Source organism: Salvelinus namaycush, chromosome 29 (assembly GCF_016432855.1).
Source record: "Salvelinus namaycush isolate Seneca chromosome 29, SaNama_1.0, whole genome shotgun sequence".
Classification (NCBI taxonomy): Eukaryota; Metazoa; Chordata; class Actinopteri; order Salmoniformes; family Salmonidae; genus Salvelinus; species Salvelinus namaycush.
The window spans coordinates 11,641,282-11,660,352 of NC_052335.1; the positions used below are offsets into that span (position 1 = coordinate 11,641,282).

Genomic DNA, 19,071 nt, shown 5'->3' on the forward strand with positions numbered 1-19,071 from the left:
ACAGTATCTTCTCTATACAGCCTCTCAGTATATACAGTATCTTCTCTATACAGCCTCTCAGTCTATACAGTATCTTCTCTAGGCAGCCGCTCAGTCTATACAGTATCTTCTCTAGGCAGCCGCTCAGTCTATATAGTATCTTCTCTAGGCAGCCGCTCAGTCTATACAGTATCTTCTCTAGGCAGCCTCTCAGTCTATACAGTATCTTCTCTATACAGCCTCTCAGTCTATACAGTATCTTCTCTAGGCAGCCGCTCAGTCTATACAGTATCTTCTCTAGGCAGCCTCTCAGTCTACACAGTACCTTCTCTATACAGCCTCTCAGTCTATACAGTATCTTCTCTAGGCAGCCGCTCAGTCTATACAGTATCTTCTCTAGGCAGCCTCTCAGTCTACACAGTACCTTCTCTATACAGCCTCTCAGTCTATACAGTATCTTCTCTAGGCAGCCGCTCAGTCTATACAGTATCTTCTCTAGGCAGCCTCTCAGTCTACACAGTACCTTCTCTATACAGCCTCTCAGTCTATACAGTATCTTCTCTAGGCAGCCGCTCAGTCTATACAGTATCTTCTCTATACAGCCTCTCAGTCTATACAGTATCTTCTCTATACAGCCTCTCAGTCTATACAGTATCTTCTCTATACAGCCTCTCAGTCTATACAGTACCTTCTCTATACAGCCTCTCAGTCTATACAGTATCTTCTCTATACAGCCTCTCAGTCTATACAGTATCTTCTCTAGGCAGCCGCTCAGTCTATACAGTATCTTCTCTAGGCAGCCTCTCAGTCTACACAGTACCTTCTCTATACAGCCTCTCAGTCTATACAGTATCTTCTCTATACAGCCTCTCAGTCTATACAGTATCTTCTCTAGGCAGCCTCTCAGTCTATACAGTATCTTCTCTAGGCAGCCGCTCAGTCTATACAGTATCTTCTCTAGACAGCCTCTCAGTCTATACAGTATCTTCTCTATACAGCCTCTCAGTCTATACAGTATCTTCTCTCGGCAGCCTCTCAGTCTATACAGTATCTTCTCTAGGCAGCCTCTCAGTCTACACAGTATCTTCTCTCGGCAGCCTCTCAGTCTATACAGTATCTTCTCTATACAGCCTCTCAGTCTATACAGTATCTTCTCTATACAGCCGCTCAGTCTATACAGTATCTTCTCTATACAGCCGCTCAGTCTATACAGTATCTTCTTTAGGCAGCCTCTCTGTCACGTTCCTGACCTGTTTTCCTTTGTTTTGTATTTATTTTAGTTGGTCAGGGCGTGAGTTGGGTGGGGTGTCTATGGTTGATTTTCTATGTTGGGATTTTGTGTTCGGCCTGGTATGATTCTCAATCAGAGACAGCTGTCAATCGTTGTCCCTGATTGAGAGTCATACTAAGGCAGCCAGGGTTTCACTTGTGTTTTGTGGGTGTTTGTTCCTGTGGAGGTTTTGTTGCCACACAGGACGGTTTCGGTTTTGTCACTTTGGTTGTTTTTGTATTTTGAAGTGTTTTGTTGATTTTCATTAAAAGAATGAACACTAACCACTCTGCGTTTTGGTCCCCACCTTCTGTCAGCGAGGACAGCCGTAACAGAAACACCCACCAAAACAGGACCAAGCGGATTGGAGAAGGAAGGCAAGAACAACAGCAATGGAAAGAAGAGGAATGGACATGGGAGGAAATCATGAACAGAAAAGGACCCTGGGCAAAGGTTGGAGAGAATCGCCGCTCTCGGGAGGAGAAGGAGGCAGCCACAGCCCAGGAGCGGTGGATTGAGGAGGCAGCACGTAAGAGAGGCTGGAAGCCTGAGAGGCTCACCCAAAAATTTCTTGGGGGGGGGGGGGGGGCTAAAGGGGAGTGTGGCGAAGCCGGGTTGGATACCTGAGCCAACTCCCCGGGCTTACCGTGGAGTGAGAGGGCGTCGTACTGGTCAGACACCGTGTTATGCGGTGGAGCGCACGGTGTTCCCAGTACGCGTGCTTAGCCCAGTGCGGGCTATTCCACCTTGCCGCACTGGGAGGGCTAGGTTGGGCATCGAGCCGGATGTCATGAAGCCGGCCCAATGTATCTGGCCTCCAGTACGTCTCCTCGGGCCGGCGTACATGGCACCAGCCTTACAGGTGGTGTCCCCGGTTCGCCTGCATAGCCCAGTGCGGGTTATTCCACCTCGCCGCACTGGCAGGGCTACGGGGATCATTCAACCTGGTAAGGTTGGGGAGGCTCGGTGCTCAAGAGCGCGTGTCCTCCTTCACGGTCCGGTATATCCGGCGCCACCTTCCCACCCCAGCCCAGTACCACCAGTGCCTACTCCACGCACCAGGCTTCCAGTGCGTTTCCAGAGCCCTGTTCCTCCTCCACGCACTCTCCCTATGGTGCGTGTCTCCAGCTCAGTGCCTCCAGTTCCGGCACCACGCACTAAGCCACCTGTGCGTCTCCAGAGCCCTGTACACACTGTTCCTTCTCCCCGTACTCGTCCTGATGTGCGTGCCCTCAGCCCGGTGCCACCAGTGCCGGTACCACGCACCAGGCCTTTAGTGCGCATCGAGAGTCCAGTGTGCCCTGTTCCTGCTCCCCGCACTAGCTTTGAGGTGCGTGTCTCCAGTCCGGTACCACCAGTTCCGGCACCACGCACCAGGCCTACTGTGCGCCTCAGCAGGTCAGAGTCGGCCGTCTGCCCAACGCCGCCTGCACTGCTCGTCTGTCCAGCGCCGTCTGAGCTGCCTGCCTGCCCAGCGCCGTCTGAACTGCCTGCACTGCTCGTCTGCCCAGCGCCGTCTGAGCTGCCTGTACTGCCTGCCTGCCCAGCGCCGTCTGAGCCATCCGTCTGCCCAGCGCCATCTGAGCCATCCGTCTGCCCAGCGCCGTCTGAGCCATCCGTCTGCCCAGCGCCATCTGAGCCATCCGTCTGCCCAGCGCCATCTGAGCCATCCGTCTGCCCAGCGCCATCTGAGCCATCCGTCTGCCACGAGCCTTCAGAGCCGCCCGTCTGTCCCGAGCCATTAGAGCCGTCCGCCAGTCAGGAGCCGCTAGAGCCGTCCGTCAGTCAGGAGCCGCCAGAGCCGCCAGCCAGTCAGGAGCTGCCAGAGCCGCCAGCCAGTCAGGAGCTGCCAGAGCCGCCAGCCAGTCAGGAGCTGCCAGAGCCGCCAGCCAGTCAGGAGCTGCCAGAGCCGCCAGCCAGTCAGGAGCTGCCAGAGCCGCCAGCCAGTCATGAGCTTCCCTACAGTCATGAGCTGCCCTACAGTCTAGAGCTGCCCTACAGTCTAGAGCTGCCCTACAGTCTAGAGCTGCCCTACAGTCATGAGCTGCCCTCCAGTCATGAGCTGCCCTCCAGTCATGAGCTGCCCTCCAGTCATGAGCTGCCCTCCAGTCATGAGCTGCCCTCCAGTCATGAGCTGCCCTCCAGTCATGAGCTGCCCTTCAGTCATGAGCTGCCCTACAGTCATGAGCTGCCCTACAGTCATGAGCTGCCCTTCAGTCATGAGCTGCCCTTCAGTCATGAGCTGCCCTTCAGTCATGAGCTGCCCTTCAGTCATGAGCTGCCCTTCAGTCATGAGCTGCCCTTCAGTCATGAGCTGCCCTTCAGTCTACACAGTATCTTCTCTAGGCAGCCTCTCAGTCTATACAGTATCTTCTCTATACAGCCTCTCAGTCTATACAGTATCTTCTCTAGGCAGCCTCTCAGTCTATACAGTATCTTCTCTCGGCAGCCTCTCAGTCTATACAGTATCTTCTCTAGGCAGCCTCTCAGTCTATACAGTATCTTCTCTAGGCAGCCTCTCAGTCTATACAGTATCTTCTCTAGGCAGCCGCTCAGTCTATACAGTATCTTCTCTATACAGCCTCTCAGTCTATACAGTATCTTCTCTAGGCAGCCTCTCAGTCTATACAGTATCTTCTCTCGGCAACCTCTCAGTCTATACAGTATCTTCTCTAGGCAGCCTCTCAGTCTATACAGTATCTTCTCTATACAGCCTCTCAGTCTATACAGTATCTTCTCTATACAGCCTCTCAGTCTATACAGTATCTTCTCTCGGCAGCCTCTCAGTCTATACAGTATCTTCTCTAGGCAGCCGCTCAGTCTATACAGTATCTTCTCTATACAGCCTCTCAGTCTATACAGTATCTTCTCTAGGCAGCCGCTCAGTCTATACAGTATCTTCTCTATACAGCCTCTCAGTCTATACAGTATCTTCTCTAGGCAGCCTCTCAGTCTATACAGTATCTTCTCTAGGCAGACGCTCAGTCTATACAGTATCTTCTCTCGGCAGCCTCTCAGTCTATACAGTATCTTCTCTATACAGCCTCTCAGTCTATACAGTATCTTCTCTATACAGCCTCTCAGTCTATACAGTATCTTCTCTATACAGCCTCTCAGTCTATACAGTATCTTCTCTCGGCAGCCTCTCAGTCTATACAGTATCTTCTCTCGGCAGCCTCTCAGTCTATACAGTATCTTCTCTAGGCAGCCTCTCAGTCTATACAGTATCTTCTCTAGGCAGACGCTCAGTCTATACAGTATCTTCTCTCGGCAGCCTCTCAGTCTATACAGTATCTTCTCTATACAGCCTCTCAGTCTATACAGTATCTTCTCTATACAGCCTCTCAGTCTATACAGTATCTTCTCTCGGCAGCCTCTCAGTCTATACAGTATCTTCTCTAGGCAGCCTCTCAGTCTATACAGTATCTTCTCTCGGCAGCCTCTCAGTCTATACAGTATCTTCTCTATACAGCCTCTCAGTCTATACAGTATCTTCTCTATACAGCCTCTCAGTCTATACAGTATCTTCTCTCGGCAGCCTCTCAGTCTATACAGTATCTTCTCTCGGCAGCCTCTCAGTCTATACAGTATCTTCTCTATACAGCCTCTCAGTCTATACAGTATCTTCTCTATACAGCCTCTCAGTCTATACAGTATCTTCTCTATACAGCCTCTCAGTCTATACAGTATCTTATATACAGCCTCTCAGTCTATACAGTATCTTCTCTCGGCAGCCTCTCAGTCTATACAGTATCTTCTCTAGGCAGACGCTCAGTCTATACAGTATCTTCTCTAGGCAGCCGCTCAGTCTATACAGTATCTTCTCTAGGCAGACGCTCAGTCTATACAGTATCTTCTCTAGGCAGCCGCTCAGTCTATACAGTATCTTCTCTATACAGCCTCTCAGTCTATACAGTATCTTCTCTATACAGCCTCTCAGTCTATACAGTATCTTCTCTCGGCAGCCTCTCAGTCTATACAGTATCTTCTCTAGGCAGACGCTCAGTCTATACAGTATCTTCTCTAGGCAGCCGCTCAGTCTATACAGTATCTTCTCTAGGCAGCCGCTCAGTCTATACAGTATCTTCTCTAGGCAGACGCTCAGTCTATACAGTATCTTCTCTCGGCAGCCTCTCAGTCTATACAGTATCTTCTCTCGGCAGCCTCTCAGTCTATACAGTATCTTCTCTAGGCAGCCTCTCAGTCTACACAGTACCTTCTCTATACAGCCTCTCAGTCTATACAGTATCTTCTCTAGGCAGACGCTCAGTCTATACAGTATCTTCTCTAGGCAGCCTCTCAGTCTATACAGTATCTTCTCTCGGCAGCCTCTCAGTCTATACAGTATCTTCTCTATACAGCCTCTCAGTCTATACAGTATCTTCTCTATACAGCCTCTCAGTCTATACAGTATCTTCTCTATACAGCCTCTCAGTCTATACAGTATCTTCTCTATACAGCCTCTCAGTCTATACAGTATCTTCTCTCGGCAGCCTCTCAGTCTATACAGTATCTTCTCTAGGCAGCCTCTCAGTCTATACAGTATCTTCTCTAGGCAGCCTCTCAGTCTATACAGTATCTTCTCTATACAGCCTCTCAGTCTATACAGTATCTTCTCTATACAGCCTCTCAGTCTATACAGTATCTTCTCTAGGCAGCCGCTCAGTCTATACAGTATCTTCTCTATACAGCCTCTCAGTCTATACAGTATCTTCTCTAGGCAGCCTCCCAGTCTATACAGTATCTTCTCTCGGCAGCCTCTCAGTCTATACAGTATCTTCTCTATACAGCCTCTCAGTCTATACAGTATCTTCTCTAGGCAGCCTCTCAGTCTATACAGTATCTTCTCTATACAGCCTCTCAGTCTATACAGTATCTTCTCTCGGCAGCCTCTCAGTCTATACAGTATCTTCTCTAGGCAGCCTCTCAGTCTATACAGTATCTTCTCTAGGCAGCCTCTCAGTCTATACAGTATCTTCTCTATACAGCCTCTCAGTCTATACAGTATCTTCTCTAGACAGCCTCTCAGTCTATACAGTATCTTCTCTAGGCAGACGCTCAGTCTATACAGTATCTTCTCTAGGCAGACGCTCAGTCTATACAGTATCTTCTCTCGGCAGACGCTCAGTCTACACAGTACCTTCTCCAGGTAGAGTGCGATTCCCCCCTGCTTTCAGAGCTGAGCTGGATGCAAATGTCTCTGTATCTGTGAACACCTTGATTCACAACAATAAGGTTGATATGCATGATAGGCACTTGACTACAGTTGAAGCTGTTGCTTTGGGTTTACCACCTCTGCTTTGAGGATTTCAGACCTCAAAAGTTGAAGGGGAAAGATAGTAACCATCTAATTGCACAATTTCAGATGGTGATTATCTTTTCCATTCATTTGGGAACTCTCTCTAGTGTTAGCCTCTCCTCTGTCTGATTTCTCATAGCTATGGGGCACAGATGGAACCCAATCTCTGGCCCCTGTGGAGCATCAGTATCATCCTCCCTCTGTGCCAGACATACTGTACTCCCTCTGGGACAGACAGATCACTGGATATATTTCCCCCTCCATCCCTCCTCTCTACCTGCCCACCCTGTCCCAGCCCGGGCCTCCAAGCCTCCCTGAGATCCAGTCTGCCTATCTCCCACAGTGACTATCATTAATTAAGCGTGTGATTGACTCTCTATCTTCTACCCCCACTTCTCTCTCTGTCTCGCTCTCTTTCTCCTTCTCTATGTCTGTTCCTCTCTGTCTGTTTCTCTCTGTCTGTTTCTCTCTGTCTCCCTCTATCTCTGTTTCTCTCTGTCTCCCTCTGTCTCTGTTTCTCTCTGTCTGTTTCTCTCTCTGTTTCTCTCTGTCTCCCTCTCTATCTGTTTCTCTCTGTCTCCCTCTATCTCTGTTTCTCTCTGTCTGTTTCTCTCTGTCTCCCTCTATCTCTGTCTCCCTCTATCTCTGTCTCCCTCTATCTCTGTCTCCCTCTATCTCTGTCTCCCTCTATCTCTGTCTCCCTCTATCTCTGTCTCCCTCTATCTCTGTCTCCCTCTGTCTGTTTCTCTCTGTCTGTTTCTCTCTGTCTGTTTCTCTCTGTCTCCCTCTATCTCTGTCTCCCTCTATCTCTGTCTCCCTCTATCTCTGTCTCCCTCTATCTCTGTCTCCCTCTATCTCTGTCTCCCTCTGTCTCTGTTTCTCTCTGTCTGTTTCTCTCTGTCTGTTTCTCTCTGTCTCCCTCTATCTCTGTTTCTCTCTATCTGTTACTCTCTGTCTCCCTCTATCTCCGTTTGTCTCGATCTGTTTCTCTCTGTCTGTTTCTCTCTGTCTGTTTCTCTCTGTCTCCCTCTATCTCTGTTTCTCTCTGTCTGTTTCTCTCTGTCTCCCTCTATCTCTGTTTCTCTCTGTCTGTTTCTCTCTGTCTGTTTCTCTCTGTCTCCCTCTATCTCTGTTTCTCTCTATCTGTTTCTCTCTGTCTCCCTCTATCTCTGTTTCTCTCTGTCTGTTTCTCTCTGTCTCCCTCTATCTCTGTTACTCTCTGTCTGTTTCTCTCTGTCTGTTTCTCTCTGTCTCCCTCTATCTCTGTTTCTCTCTGTCTCCCTCTGTCTATTGTTTCTCTCTATCTGTTTCTTTCTGTCTGTTTCTCTCTGTCTCCCTCTATCTCTGTTTCTCTCTATCTGTTTCTCTCTGTCTCCCTCTATCTCTGTTTCTCTCTATCTGTTTCTCTCTGTCTCCCTCTATCTCTGTTTCTCTCTATCTGTTTCTCTCTGTCTCCCTCTATCTCTGTTTCTCTCTATCTGTTTCTCTCTGTCTCCCTCTATCTCTGTTTCTCTCTGTCTGTTTCTCTCTGTCTCCCCCTATCTCTGTCTCCCTCTGTCTCTGTTTCTCTCTGTCTGTTTCTCTCTGTCTGTTTCTCTCTGTCTCCCTCTATCTCTGTTTCTCTCTATCTGTTTCTCTCTGTCTCCCTCTATCTCTGTTTCTCTCTGTCTGTTTCTCTCTGTCTCCCTCTATCTCTGTTACTCTCTGTCTGTTTCTCTCTGTCTGTTTCTCTCTGTCTCCCTCTATCTCTGTTTCTCTCTGTCTCCCTCTGTCTATTGTTTCTCTCTATCTGTTTCTTTCTGTCTGTTTCTCTCTGTCTCCCTCTATCTCTGTTTCTCTCTATCTGTTTCTCTCTGTCTCCCTCTATCTCTGTTTCTCTCTATCTGTTTCTCTCTGTCTCCCTCTATCTCTGTTTCTCTCTGTCTGTTTCTCTCTGTCTCCCCCTATCTCTGTCTCCCTCTGTCTCTGTTTCTCTCTGTCTGTTTCTCTCTGTCTGTTTCTCTCTGTCTGTTTCTCTCTGTTTCTCTCTGTCTGTTTCTCTCTGTCTGTTTCTCTCTGTCTGTTTCTGTCTCCCTTTGTCTCTGTTTCTCTCTGTCTGTTTCTCTCTGTCTGTTTCTCTCTGTCTGTTTCTCTCTGTCTCCCTCTATCTCTGTCTCCCTCTATCTCTGTCTCCCTCTATCTCTGTCTCCCTCTATCTCTGTCTCCCTCTATCTCTGTCTCCCTCTATCTCTGTCTCCCTCTGTCTCTGTGTCTCTCTATCTGTTTCTCTCTGTCTGTTTCTCTCTGTCTGTTTCTCTCTGTCTGTTTCTCTCTGTCTGTTTCTATCTCTGTTTCTCTCTATCTGTTTCTCTCTGCCTGTTTCTCTCTGTCTGTTTCTATCTCTGTTTCTCTCTATCTGTTTCTCTCTGCCTGTTTCTCTGTCTCTGTTTCTCTCTATCTGTTTCTCTCTATCTGTTTCTCTCTATCTGTTTCTCTCTATCTGTTTCTCTCTGTCTGTTTCTCTCTGTCTGTTTCTCTCTGTCTCTGTTTTTCTCTATCTGTTCCTCTCTGTTTCTCTCTATCTGTTTCTCTCTGTCTGTTTCTCTCTGTCTGTTTCTCTCTGTCTGTTTCTCTCTGTCTGTTTCTCTCTGTCTGTTTCTCTCTGTCTGTTTCTCTCTGTCTGTTTCTCTCTGTCTGTTTCTCTCTGCCTGTTTCTCTGTCTCTGTTCTTCTCTATCTGTTTCTCTCTATCTGTTTCTCTCTGTCTGTTTCTCTCTGTCTGTTTCTCTCTGTCTGTTTCTCTCTGTCTGTTTCTCTCTGTCTGTTTCTCTCTGTCTGTTTCTCTCTGTCTGTTTCTCTCTGTCTCCCTCTATCTCTGTTTCTCTCTATCTCTGTTTCTCTCTATCTGTTTGTCTCTGTCTCCCTCTATCTCTGTTTCTCTCTATCTCTGTTTCTCTCTATCTCTGTTTCTCTCTGTCTGTTTCTCTCTGTCTGTTTCTCTCTGTCTGTTTCTCTCTGTCTCCCTCTATCTCTGTTTCTCTCTATCTGTTTCTCTCTGTCTCCCTCTATCTCTGTTTCTCTCTGTCTGTTTCTCTCTATCTGTTTCTCTCTGTCTGTTTCTCTCTGTCTCCCTCTGTCTCTGTTTTTCTCTGTCTCCCTCCCCTGCAGTTAGCTTCAATTCAGTCTCTCCATTTCTCTTTTTCTTACTCTCTCTCGCTCTCTCTCTCTTTCTGTCTCTCTCTCTCTTTCTCAATCTCACACACAAACTCACAGCCAGGTGCCTAGCAAGACTCTGCAGCATCATTTAGTCTACCCCCTCAACTCCACACCTCTCCTCAACCTCCTCCTCAACCTGCCCTCTTTCTTTCCTCCTCACCCTGTCTTCCTAAGGTCTGGGATATCTGCCAAATTATACAGGTTCTCTCCTCACCTCTTCTCATAGCCACACAATCAACCCGGGAGCTGTAAACCACAGCCCAAGGAAAATGAATTCACAACAGTGTGACACAATGCTCTGAATCAAAATGGCTACAGCCCTGGGACTTGAGGAAGAGTTCACATAAAACAGTCAAGAGAGGAGCAAGAATAACATGTATCTAGAGCTTGCAAATGGAGATCGGCCTGGCCCAGGGGTGCAACTTTCACTGGGGACGGTGGGGCCACATTGTGAAATTGCATTTTTGCCCCCCCCAATTTTAGCATTGCAGATGCCTCCGAGCGGTCGGGTAGGCTGTTTGGAGTGTTTAACCGACTGATTATTATAAATGTTTTATTTAAAAAAATGTATTTCTTCTAAAACCAAAGTTGCGCCCCTGGTCTGGCCAATACACATTTGTTAAAAACAACATGACTTGCAAAGCTGGCATGCTTATGCACATTTGTTTATGTGTATGCTTGGTATCAGTCACCAAAATATGCCATTATTCTACATTGAGAAGAGGTGGTCTCATAAGGAAATCATTCATACGGAAGGAAAGAAAGGAAGGCCTTTATTGACTGTCATCGTGTAATTGATAGTCTGTGGCATAAAACACCATTTTTCTCCCTAACGATACGGCCTATCTTTCATGGTGACCTTGTTGATGCAGCAGGCAGGAGAGACAGACAGGCAGGGGAGAGAGAGAAAAGGTTTTGAAATGGATCTGAATCAGCAGGACGGCACCGGCATAATGCCCTATTGATGCCCACAATGTGTGTGTGTGTGTGTGCATGTGTGTGTGTGTGTGTGTGTGTGTGTGTGTGTGTGTGTGTGTGTGTGTGTGTGTGTGTGCCCGCCATTCAGACAGATGGAATACAAGGCAGCAACAGGAAGTTCTGCTAGGCTCCTGACATTCATGCCAGACATAATGAAGCTTGACATTGGAGATCATTGATGCTGATGACAGTCCTTTTATAGAGACGCCAAAGCATTCAGTACCTAAGTACAACTGGAAAATGCTGAAGTGGTATTACAGTTTGTGCGTCCCAAATGGCACCTTATTCCCTGTATAGTGCACTACTTTTGACCAGAGCCCATGGAGAGAAGGGTGCCATTTGGGACACAGGCAGAGCATTTCTCGTCTCTTTCCCCTGTGCTGCCCTGAGTTGATAAAGTCCTACAACAGGCAGCGATGACATGAGAGGTCATCATTATTGAGGCGCTGGACAATCTGTTTAAAGGTGCGAGGCAGATAAAAGCTCTTGTGTCTGTCGCTTGGCCCTGTGCTCCAGGGCTCCGGGGAGAGTTATGGCTTTAATATGAACACCGCCAGTTCAATTTGTCCTCCGGGCGTCAACGCAACGCTCACCGTGATTACTTTCTTGGCAAGCCGGAGACATTCATTGGCTTAGAGTCAGGATGCGTTTCACAAAGCCCTCTGTTATATGGCGTGGCGGGGGCAGGGTAGGGAATAAAGGAGGAGAGAGGCATCCATGATGTGTCCCGGATGGCACTATATTCCCTACATAGTGCACTAGTTTTGACCAGAGTCCTATAGGCCCTAGTTAAAAGTAGTGCACTACAAAGGGAATACGGTGCCACACACTCTCGGGGAGACCGAAATGGGACCCTATCTCCATCCCCAGAGCTGGGGCTAACATGATAGGATAGGCATAGAAATATAATCTCTAGAATGGGTAAATCCCCACAGGACGTTGAACTAAATGGGAATAACTGTTCTAGGGATTCTATTTCTATGAGGTATGGCTGGAAGACCGGCCAAGTTAAACTCGGGCTCACGATATGAGCAATTTTATTATGATTTGATGTTCCAAACATATTGCTCACTATATGTCTGCAGCAGGGAGACAAGAGAGCATGAGAAAATTAGTTTTCATTATTCAGAAGAAAAAAAAAATGAAATCATGCTGGCTTGCTATTTAAAAGAAGATGGAGAACAAGATATAGGATGAACAATAGATTGTTTGAGTATGTCCAACAGGTAATATGCTGTAACAGTGAACATTTTGCTCATCTCATCTCTCACACACACATCTCTCCATTCCCTCCCTCCAGGATAATTCCTCTCCCCACCAAACAAACCCCCAGTCTCTCACACACCTTATCATTTCCATCTCTTTACTCCCCCAATCGCCTACCTGAATGGTGGGTGGAGAGCGCTGTTTCCTCGTGGTGGTCGTAGACAGAGTGGTGGTGGTCTCTATGAAGGTGGTGGACATCTCAGGTGGCACGGAGGTGGTGGTGCGGGCAGCACCCCTACTGGTGGGTACATCCCCCACCAATCGCACGCTCCCGTTCACCTTGATGTTGGCGTGGCCTTCGGCAGCCATGTTGAGGACCTTGGGATAGGATTGGATAAACGTTATTGTCTTAGAGTGGACAATTGTCTTAAACACACTATACATTACCCAGTTGACACATATATATAGAGAAATCAGTAGAGGCTGGTGGGAGGAGCTATAGGAGGATGGGCTCATTGTAATGGCTGGAATGGAATAAATGGAACAGAGTCAAACGTGGTTTCTATATGTTAAATGGAACAGTATTAATTTCATTCCAGCCATTACAATGAGCCCATCCTCCTATAGCTCCTCCCACCAGCCTCCACTGATAGAAATAGGCCTAAATTGCACATTACACATGTGGGTCTTTCTATAAATAAATGGGGCCCATGTGTGACATTGGGATCAACATTTAAAAATGGTTTGAAACAAAACAAAGAAAAGATTTAAATGCAGTTCCACATGTGTACTTAGAGAAATATATGCAAATTAGCTCATAACTCCACTTACAATAACATAGGCCTAGGACTATACATCCTTTAAGCAGGGTTGATTTAAACATTAGCAAGTCAAATTCAAGCCCTTTCAGGGACTTATTCAAGCACTTCATTTGAATATCCAAGGACCTCAATGTTATACAACTGTGCAGCAAGTAGCCTGGCAGTTAAGGGCATGGTGCCAGTAACCAAAAGGTTGCTGGTTCAAATCCCAGAGCCGACTATGTGAAAAATCTGTCCATGTGCACTTGACCCTAATTGTGCCTGTAAGTCGCTCTGGATAAGAGCTCTGCTTAAATGACTAACATTGAATAATTTAGATGTATGTACATATAGCCCTTAATATTGAACCTCCCCCCATTACCACTTTAAGAATAATGCATTTTTTAGGCCTTGCAAAGGATTGATTTCAAGTTATTATTGTATTCTAAAACAATGTATGTGAGAATAATGTGGACTTGCCTGAATAAATCAATTGGATGCATGCATGATGATTTTTCTTTAGCCTATGTGGCCAACACAGGCACATCTAATAAATCCATGAAGAGCAGTAGCCTTAATCTCACCATCTCTGTTTTTATAATATAATATATATATATATTATCTTTTGAAAAATATATTTTCCCAAAAGTAGTGCACTGGGCCTTATCTGGTATTAGCCGACAGATATAGACATCTGTAGCACCAGCAAAAGCTGATTTTTTTCAGCTTCTCCACTTGTATAGTTAAGGACAGTATCTTGCCGGATTCAATAGTTGGAAGTGTAAGAGTTGTTGCCCTGTCCCTTTCTCTGTGATGTCATTCTAATGGAATCCAGAAAGAACAAAACCCTGTCCTCAAACATTTACATCACAAGGTGCAAAGTTATGGGCTAAGACACAAAACATCCACAGCAAATTCAATATTTTGCTTGATCAAACATGGAAAACAACCACTTTCTGTGCAGTATTAATGTACCATCCTTACAAACCACTTCATGTAAATGTACATTACTGTATTGTACATGGGCTGGTCATCTAGGTTTGTACCTGTTGACTTTCCATCACCATGAAGAAAAACAACGACCAATACAGTAATTGAGTACATTGAGACATCAAGTGGTTTGTGATGATGTGGCTTAGTTGGTAGAGCATGGAGCTTGCAATGCAAGGATTGTGGGTTTGATTCCCACGAGTGACAAGCATGAAAATGTATGCTTGGACAAGAGTCCACTAAAAAGGAATGAAAAGACCATTTCAATTTTCACATAGAAATAAGTTGAATTATGCAGAGTATTTCAAGAAACTAGAAGAGTTTAGTTCTAGTTCTAGTTCAAGAAACTAGAAGTATAATCAGATGAACTGTTTTGTACAGATAATTATCACACTCAAGTTACAAATGCTGGTAAACACTCAAATAGGTCTACATTTAGTTTTTTTTTTTAAACACAAAATTAGTGCACTGGGCCTTTACTAGTCTTGTATTAGCAGACTGATATAGATCTCTTCAGCACTGGGCCTTTACTAGTCCTGTATTAGCAGACTGATATAGATGTCTTCAGCACTGGGCCTTTACTAGTCCTGTATTAGCAGACTGATATAGATCTCTTCAGCACTGGGCCTTTACTAGTCCTGTATTAGCAGACTGATATAGATGTCTTCAGCACTGGGCCTTTACTAGTCCTGTATTAGCAGACTGATATAGATCTCTTCAGCACTGGGCCTTTACTAGTCCTGTATTAGCAGACTGATATAGATGTCTTCAGCACTGGGCCTTTACTAGTCCTGTATTAGCAGACTGATATAGATGTCTTCAGCACTGGGCCTTTACTAGTCCTGTATTAGCAGACTGATATATATGTCTTCAGCACTGGGCCTTTACTAGTCCTGTATTAGCAGACTGATATAGATGTCTTCAGCACTGGGCCTTTACTAGTCCTGTATTAGCAGACTGATATAGATCTCTTCAGCACTGGGCCTTTACTAGTCCTGTATTAGCAGACTGATATAGATGTCTCAGCACTGGGCCTTTACTAGTCCTGTATTAACAGACTGATATAGATCTCTTCAGCACTGGGCCTTTACTAGTCCTGTATTAGCAGACTGATATAGATGTCTTCAGCACTGGGCCTTTACTAGTCCTGTATTAGCAGACTGATATAGATGTCTCAGCACTGGGCCTTTACTAGTCCTGTATTAGCAGACTGATATAGATGTCTTCAGCACTGGGCCTTTACTAGTCCTGTATTAACAGACTGATATAGATCTCTTCAGCACTGGGCCTTTACTAGTCCTGTATTAGCAGACTGATATAGATGTCTTCAGCACTGGGCCTTTACTAGTCCTGTATTAGCAGACTGATATAGATGTCTCAGCACTGGGCCTTTACTAGTCCTGTATTAGCAGACTGATATAGATGTCTTCAGCACTGGGCCTTTACTAGTCCTGTATTAGCAGACTGATATAGATGTCTTCAGCACTGGGCCTTTACTAGTCCTGTATTAGCAGACTGATATAGATGTCTTCAGCACTGAGCCTTTACTAGTCCTGTATTAGCAGACTGATATAGATGTCTTCAGCACTGGGCCTTTACTAGTCCTGTATTAACAGACTGATATAGATGTCTTCAGCACTGGGCCTTTACTAGTCCTGTATTAGCAGACTGATATAGATCTCTTCAGCACTGGGCCTTTACTAGTCCTGTATTAGCAGACTGATATAGATGTCTTCAGCACTGAGCCTTTACTAGTCCTGTATTAGCAGACTGATATAGATGTCTCAGCACTGGGCCTTTACTAGTCCTGTATTAGCAGACTGATATAGATGTCTTCAGCACTGGGCCTTTACTAGTCCTGTATTAGCAGACTGATATAGATCTCTTCAGCACTGGGCCTTTACTAGTCCTGTATTAGCAGACTGATATAGATGTCTTCAGCACTGGGCCTTTACTAGTCCTGTATTAGCAGACTGATATAGATCTCTTCAGCACTGGGCCTTTACTAGTCCTGTATTAGCAGACTGATATAGATGTCTTCAGCACTGGGCCTTTACTAGTCCTGTATTAGCAGACTGATATAGATGTCTTCAGCACTGGCAAACAGCACATGGTTTTACCACAACAGATTAGCTCTACAAAACCTGTCAACTGAAGCAGCGGGAAACAAACGAAAGTGGCCACATCTCTCACAAAAACGTATCAAAAATGAAATCATTTATAATTATAAGGGAGCAGGGGAACTTAAGAATTGAGTACAATAATTACCAGGACTTTTCCAGCACCAAATTCTGCTCCAAATTCAAGTTCAAGTAAGCTACTTCAAACCCCTTGTGTTGTTTAAAATTGCAGGTGTAACATGGAAAACAAAATGTATTTGTCATGTTATTTCATTTCCATATCATATTGTGAAGAAGCCCACAAGGCGATGTAATTTGTCATTATATCAAGAATAATTCACATGAACAGCGTTGGGTGTCTATCCTGCACAATTATGCACAGTCTATCCTGCACAATTATGCACAGTAGACTCGGTGTCCAATCCGAGGCACAAAGACATATGCAAACATGAACTCATTAACTTGATGCTTTCTGTGTTAAATCTAACGTGACCCTGTTTTAAATCAAGCAGACAACAACAGATTGTCAACATCAATTCGCCAGGGATGTTAGATCCAACTTGGATCCAGGCACAACCATCTTCCCCGGCATAATGAATGAGACGTACAACATCTCTGGACATTCCTGGCAGATACCTTTTTTTCAGCACTCGTGCTGTTGTAGGATCGCATGCGCCACCACAACAGCTGTTCCTCACTTGACTGTCATTCAGAACATTCCTTCCTGGATCTGATGATGATGTGTGAAATCATCACGGTGTAGGCTATTCAAACAGCTCAACACCAATGTGCATCCAACAAGTATTATAGGCTACACAATTATTGAATAAGCACGTTAATGCCGTTTTATGTCACACGATTTTGGACAAATCCATCAAGACGCCAACCATGAGAAAGGGTTACAGGTTTTAAATCAACTTATGAATTTCATGGAATATAGATACAGTATGTCACCCCTTCATATCTTAATGTAATGACATGAAACAAATTGTCAGATTATTATCAATGACTTATCAACAGCTGTAACAAGTTGCCCAGCATAGGAAATCCTCCCTGGTGCCCTAGTTTACAGAAAGACCCATGTTTGTCATACACAGTGTACACATCTCATACAACCACAATACACATATTTCATTGCACACTACCCTTACACAATTTTCCCAGTGAACTTCCCAAAAATCCTTGTTTTTCCAGAAATCCTGGTTTGAATTTCGGGAAAGTTAACGGAAATATGGGAAAGTTAATGGAAATTTGCAACACTACATGGGAACAAAATAGTTTTTATGTACCTTGAGGCCGTTGTAGTAGAGACCGGACAGCTGTCCCTGGTAGGGACGTTTACGGTCATTACCACCTATAGAGATGGTCGCCTGGGTGTTGAAGATGGTGAGCTGCCGGCCTGAGAGGGGAGGGGGACAGCAGGGAGGACACCATTACAATGCACTTTAATGGGTTGAAATTGATCCATTTAAGTAGTCTGCACTCATAATGTCCATAAGTTGGTTGTACTCAAATCGTTTAAGTACTCTGCACTTATAATATACTCTAACGGTCATTTGGGGAGAAGCACTGGGAGTCAGCGTAAGTTAAGGTGTGATGTTGCACTGTATCTAGACTGTTGTATATTCAATGTGTCAATGTTTTAATTGCTTTTGCATGTAAATAAACCATGGAAAATAAGGTTTGTTAAGTGTGTTTGGAAAAGGTCTTTGTCTTATGAAAGAAAAAGGGCAGAGCTCACCACATTTGCAATGCCCTGAACAATGCAATATAATCATGCAGTTGAATTCTTTTGAACTTACCTTTGTATTGTAATATAATATGATCATATGTAACTAATAGACTCTCGTACATGTCATGACATCCACGGTAAACTTCATTAAACGAGAGTTAAACATCGCAGTCAGAACACATTGCTAATGCATCATTTCTGAAATGAAATATACAAATAACACTTGCCGAATGCAGGGGACTCTTAATTGGAAATCACATTTCTACAACACACACGCACACGCGCGCGCGCGCACGCACACACACACACACACACACACACACACACACACACACATCACTGCAGGGTTATTGCGTTTGTCACATTCACAATTCCAGTTAAAATAGACTGGGCATGAAATGACATGGAAAAGGAATATCATATCATCGTAACATCAAAATAAATATCATGTTGATTCATGCATGTAGTAACACTATGGGAATTCAGAAACGTTGGGTTTTTAGATGTTGTTAAAGGGACTTTATAATCATCTTAACAGGTTTAGGCAATGACTTTTAAACATAGTTTATAATGATATTACGTCAAGCAGGAAACTTAGTATAGTAGAAGGTATGAGGAGCAGCTTCTCCATTGTAATAAACGGTAGCGTGGTAGCGACTAGATAATGAAGAGTAAAACACTGTTTGGAATGAAAGCAGACTATTTCATTCCGGAATGACTATTTCATTGCAGGCTATTTCAGTGCAGTATGCACAGTGATAGCTCTACACAGCACCAAGATGAGTCTAAAACAATAGGCACCAAATAAGTAACAGTACAAAATATGCCCTCTGTTTCAGTCGTCCTCAAATATGGCATGAGCTTTGAGCAAGACGCTCAATTCATAGTCTCAAGTTTTTTGTTGTTGTTAAAGAAAAGTACATGTTGTTTAACACCTATTGTCTGTACGATTGAGACTTATTTCTCAGATTTGTTCATGTATTGTTTATGGATTACACCAGTCCCTTTAACTGTTCAGCATCAATGATTCAAACTGATTTTAAACAACAATGACAAAAGGGAATGGCACTAAAAAAAATCGACGTAAAAACGAACAAAATAAAATTGACAGTAAGTTTAGTTTAATTATGGTTTAAAGGGTTTAAAAAGCAATTTTCATTCTAGAAGGATTGAGGGGAAACAAGCCAATGACATGACAAGAAAAGAAAAACATTCTAGAACAATCTAGAAGATCTGGTAAAAAAGGTTTACCTTTCTCCTGTAGCCAATCTTCTACCGGCCTCTTATAATTGAATGGGATTTTCTTATTAGCCATTTGATAGCGCTCAACATCGCTTGGTCCTTTAAAGTTTAGAGAACAGCTTAAAACAGTCGGCAAAGGCAACTGTCAAACAGTCATCATTCACATTTAGACACCGATTTAGAAAAGTTATTTAGCCTTGTTTATAAAGAAAAGTTAGTTTCAACAGAAATGTTTAGTTGTAAGTTTAATTGAAAAAACTG

At 44.7% G+C, this 19,071-nt stretch overlaps 1 protein-coding gene across 1 annotated transcript in view; it reads right to left on the bottom strand.

The window, feature by feature from the left end:
- Nucleotides 1-19,071, bottom strand: part of LOC120023953 (neurexin-3b-beta-like) — a 62,288-nt gene that overhangs the window by 42,342 nt on the left and 875 nt on the right. The window contains exons 2-4 of the mRNA XM_038968052.1: nucleotides 18,820-18,929; nucleotides 17,126-17,235; nucleotides 12,104-12,304 (exon numbers count right to left, since the gene is read on the bottom strand). Coding sequence (XP_038823980.1) covers nucleotides 12,104-12,304; nucleotides 17,126-17,235; nucleotides 18,820-18,929 — 421 coding nt within the window. The remainder of the gene's footprint in view (nucleotides 1-12,103; nucleotides 12,305-17,125; nucleotides 17,236-18,819; nucleotides 18,930-19,071) is intronic.